This window comes from Bidens hawaiensis, unplaced genomic scaffold, assembly GCF_021521415.1.
Source record: "Bidens hawaiensis isolate Kalapana, Puna unplaced genomic scaffold, B.hawaiensis_p1.1 tig00000055_1, whole genome shotgun sequence".
Classification (NCBI taxonomy): Eukaryota; Viridiplantae; Streptophyta; class Magnoliopsida; order Asterales; family Asteraceae; genus Bidens; species Bidens hawaiensis.
This window is the reverse complement of record NW_027491016.1, coordinates 660,745-665,260: the sequence shown is the minus strand read 5'-3', so window position 1 is coordinate 665,260 and position 4,516 is coordinate 660,745. Positions and strand designations below refer to the sequence as shown.

The 4,516-nt window shown below is 34.5% G+C and overlaps 1 protein-coding gene across 1 annotated transcript; it reads right to left on the bottom strand.

Moving 5' to 3' along the window:
* Positions 1–216: 216 nt before the first annotated feature.
* On the bottom strand, positions 217–3,464 carry LOC143548158 (uncharacterized). The gene is made up of 2 exons (XM_077039426.1): positions 762–3,464; positions 217–691 (listed from the first exon to the last, which is right to left on the bottom strand). Exons 1-2 carry the CDS (start codon positions 3,403–3,405, stop codon positions 318–320), a joined length of 3,018 nt encoding a protein of 1,005 aa, XP_076895541.1. The 5' UTR covers positions 3,406–3,464; the 3' UTR covers positions 217–317.
* Between the last annotated feature and the right edge of the window lie 1,052 nt (positions 3,465–4,516).

Below are 4,516 nucleotides of genomic sequence, written 5' to 3'. Positions count from 1 at the left end.
AAAGTTCATACTTTGCTAATACTATGGACCAGGTATCGTACCGTATCGTATCATTACAGTAAAGAATCAAGCAAATACTGATCGTGAGTCTCCTCCGAAGTGCAGTAATTAATATTTAGATATGAATGGAAATTGCAAATTTCGCTCTCAATATTCTACAAGTCTCTTTAACATGGACATGCATTATTATTAGCATGTCCATTAAACGTATTTCCAGTAAGATAATATAATATTATTTTAACTATTACAACATGAGATTTAGCAACATAAAAAGGATAGGATTAAAGCTTAGTATCGTGAATACTGAACACTATACCTCAAATATTTTGAAGTGTATTCAGAATATGCTGTAGTTCATCTACAACGTTTTTCATATCCATCCGATGATGTGGAGAATCCATAGAGCATGATACTCCAATCTTGATTGTTGAAGCCAGACATTCCTTTATTTTCTCTACATTTGCTTCTATTCCTTTCGTAACGGTTTCATTCTCTTGATAGGTGTTTACAATATTAACATCAATAACATTTGTTGCATGGTCCAGCAAGGCCATGGAAGCAAATTGGTGAAGGTTAAGGTCTTCGTTAAAGATATCATCAGTCGGTTTTTTCCCTGTTATCACCTCGAGTAATAAGATTCCGAAACTATAGACATCCCCACTACTTGTTATCTCAGTTCCAAGACTATATTCTGCAAATTATAAGCAATTACTTTTAGAAGTTAACAATTACAAGTAAATATGAATGCGTATGAGCTTTACCAGGAGCAATGTAACCAATTGTTCCTCCAATCATGGTTGAGCTGTTTTGGTATGAAGTTGTTCCTAGAAAGCGAGCTAAGCCAAAGTCCCCTATATGAGCTACCATGTCATCATCAAGTAGAATGTTGCTAGGCTTCAAGTCACCATGAACAACTGTTGGTATGCAATGATTGTGAATATAATCAAGTGCACATGCTACATCCATAAGAATACTTATTATTTGGAGAAGATCTAATCTTGATTTACTTTCACTTGAGCGCAACCAATCATGTAAACTCCCATTGGACATGAACTCGTATACTAAAGCTTTGAAAACATTTCCTTGAAAGTCAACACTTGAACATGAAGTTAGTACCCTCAACACATTCCTGTGTCGAATGTTGCGCCAAACTTCACACTCCCTCATAAAACTTCTTTGAGCTCCTTGATTTTCAAGATGTAGAACTTTGATTGCCACAAATCTATCATCATATTCATTAAGGCTTCCTCTATAAACAGAACTAAAACCACCAGTTCCAATCAAATTGTCTTCAGAGAACCCATTTGTAGCCTTGAAAAGCTTTTGGTAGGAAACCTTCAAGAACTGATTGCTCTCTGATGATTGAGATAGTTGTCTCTTGCTTTTCTTCTTACACAAAACATATGATAAACATATCATGGTGAAAATGGAGGATACGACTAAAATGATTATTATAAACAAAGGGAACTTTTTTGTTTGTGTTTTTATCTCCTTACATCTAGGTAACCCTAGTTCCATAGAGCCACCACAAAGCCTCTTATTCCCAAAAACAGAGAATACACTTTCATTTGAGAACACTCCAAGCATTGGTACTTCACCCTCAAAATCATTATATGACAAGTTTAAACTTTTTAACTTCAACTGTTCCAAAAATTTAGGAATTTGTCCTGACAGATTATTATAAGAAATATCAAGGACTAACAGTCCTTTCAAGGAACTTAATGATGATGGCATCATACCTTGAAATAAGTTTCCTTTAAGAACCAAACTTGTGAGGCTACCACAATCACCAAGGCTACTAGGAATGTATCCTGATAAATTGTTGTATGATAAATCCAAATTAGTCAACATCTTTAGGTATCCCACCTCTGTTGGAAGTGAACCAAACAAGTTGTTTTGAGAAAGATTTAAAGTTTTGGATAAAGATGAAAGTTGAAGAAGTTTTGCGGGTATTTTGCCATTAAGGCTATTGTCATCAAGGTATAACTCTAATAAACGACGACAATTTCCAAGGCTTGATGGAATAACCCCTTCCAACTTGTTTGAAGATAATGAAAGTGTGAGCAATGATGATAAGTCCCCTATTGCATCAGGAATTCTTCCTACTAGTTGGTTTTTGTCTAACCTAACAACTTGTAGGTTTTCAAGGTTACCAATGGTCGAGGGGATGTTTCCCGTGAAATGATTATTTGCTAAATCTAAGCTACTCAAGCCAACTAGATTACCGATTGATAGAGGGAGGTTTCCATGTAGTTGATTTTGTGCTAAAGATAAGTAATGGAGTTGATCCGAAAGATTACCTATTGATCCGGGGAGCACTCCTTGAAAATTGGAAATAGAAAGATCTAAAATCTCTAATTTGGTGCAATTTTTCAAAGAATCGATAAACCCCATTTCATCAGCATCTTTGCTTCCAAAGTTGTTTAAACCGATGCTTATAAAATACATATCTCTTAGCTTTGAAAAGTCGATTCCCAACTTCCCACTAAAATTGTTCACGTTCATTTGAAGATTGCTTAATCGCGAACAATTAGAAATGGATGGCGGAAGAGGTCCGGTTAGTTGGTTACCCCATAACCAAAGGGACACAAGTTGTGGGAACATTGCACCAAAGGCTAAAGGAAGACTGCCTGTTAGTTGATTATTTGTCAAGTGAATATGAGTTAGGAGTGAAAGGTTATAAAGGGGAGTGATAGTTCCAGATAAATTCGAATGACTACAAACAATTTGTTCTAAATTTTTCCAATGGCTTAAGGTGTATGGAATGCTTCCACCCAAAGGATTTCCAAAAGTACCAAATATTTTCATTGATGTAATATTCCCTAAGGAAGGCGGGATTCCACCCGTTAACATATTATTTTGAAGGAAAAAGAAAGCAAGTTTGGAGAGGAAACTGATCTCCTTGGGTATCATTCCAACTAACTCGTTATTCGCAAGACCAACGTGTACAAGGTTAAAGCAACTAGATATGTTAGTCGGAATGACCCCGTTGAATTTATTCTCGGTCAAATAAAGAGCGCGTAGCCTGGATAGACGATCGAGCTCATGAGGGATGCCTCCTTGAAAACTGTTATTTGAAAGATCAATAACACTGAGGAAACTAAGGTTCCCTACATGAGGAGACAAAGAGCCTTCTAGACCTTGCGAGACCAATCGCAAAATAGTCACCCTTCTATTTTGCTTCCCACATGTAACACCAGTCCAGTCACAGAAATGAAGCGAACCATTCCATGAGGCTAGAGTTCCATATGGATCTTGAGTGATCATCGACTTAATCTTCAACAAAGCTTGAAGATCTGTCTCATTTCCATCATAGGAAGATGAGATAGTGGTGAGAACTAGAAAGGCAAGAACATAAAAGAGGAAATGAGTAGTAGAGAGAAATGATAAGCACTTGGTGTTCATTTTGTGAAATAAACTTTAAGATCACAAAGATAATTGTCAACCTTATATAAAAATAAAAATATGGGACCATGCATTCAATGTGATAACATGCCAGTCGTTCTGATATTTTCTAGTCGCCATTAGATGAATTATTGAATTTAATATCATTAATAATGTAACTTATCACCTAGACCTAAAAATTGATTACAGACGTCACTCAAACTCAAAATTATCTTGAAATATATTAAAGTATATTTCTGATTTATTAAAATAATAAAATATTAAAATATGTTGAAATATATTAAAATTATCTTCAAACTCAAAATTGATTATAAAAAAGCTTATGCATGTGAGAGAAATTCGCTATTCATCTCTGATAACCTTTTGTGTTTGTCATGTTTTCTTTCTTAAGTGTTGTACCTTTCCCAACTAACAAACCAAAATTCAATTTTAACATATTTGAAAAAAATATCCGTGAGAGAGAGGGAAGAGATATTCGTGCATGGCACTCTTTATTATTTTTTTGTTTTTAATTGTAACATTACCCAACCAACATAACAAAATTCAATTTTACCATATTAAAAGAAAAATATATGTGAGAGAGAGAAGAGATATTTGTGCATCACATTCTTTCTCTGTTATTTGTTTTTGTAATATTAAATCGATAATGCACAATAAATAATTAATTAATCCAAATTATCTAACCAAATTAGTTATAAATAATTTTTTAAAACTATGTTTTGTAATCCGTGTGTGCGATTCTAACTCTTTTACATCTGGTTTTTTCGGTTTAATGGTTCGGCTTCAACTTTTTATGATTAGTCTTCGGTGACCATACATACTTGTATAAATCGATTTTCTATCACCTCTATGAGTCAGTGCGCGCCTTACGGATCAGATTCCAACGACATAATACATAAAAAAAAACCTTAAAATCGTCTTGAATCCTAGTTATTTAATTATAATGAGTTATTTCAGAAGGGATAATAACCTTAAAATTGTCGCCATTCTAGCCTTGGCTGAGTGATAAAGGTTCTTGTCTTTCGGAGTGAAAACTATGGTTCAAAACCTAGTATGAAAGTAGATTTTCTTTTGGAGTAGTTTAGGAGTTGGAGTTGGAGTTGGAGTAGAG

What these genes read in the sequence shown, in the direction of transcription:
- LOC143548158 (XM_077039426.1), bottom strand. Translation starts at nt 3,405, where the DNA reads ATGAACACCAAGTGCTTATCATTTCTCTCTACTACTCATTTCCTCTTT. An exon ending in AATTGGTTACATTGCTCCTG is followed by an intron (nt 692 to 761) that starts GTAAAGCTCATA and finishes TATAATTTGCAG; the next exon opens with AATATAGTCTTGGAACTGAG.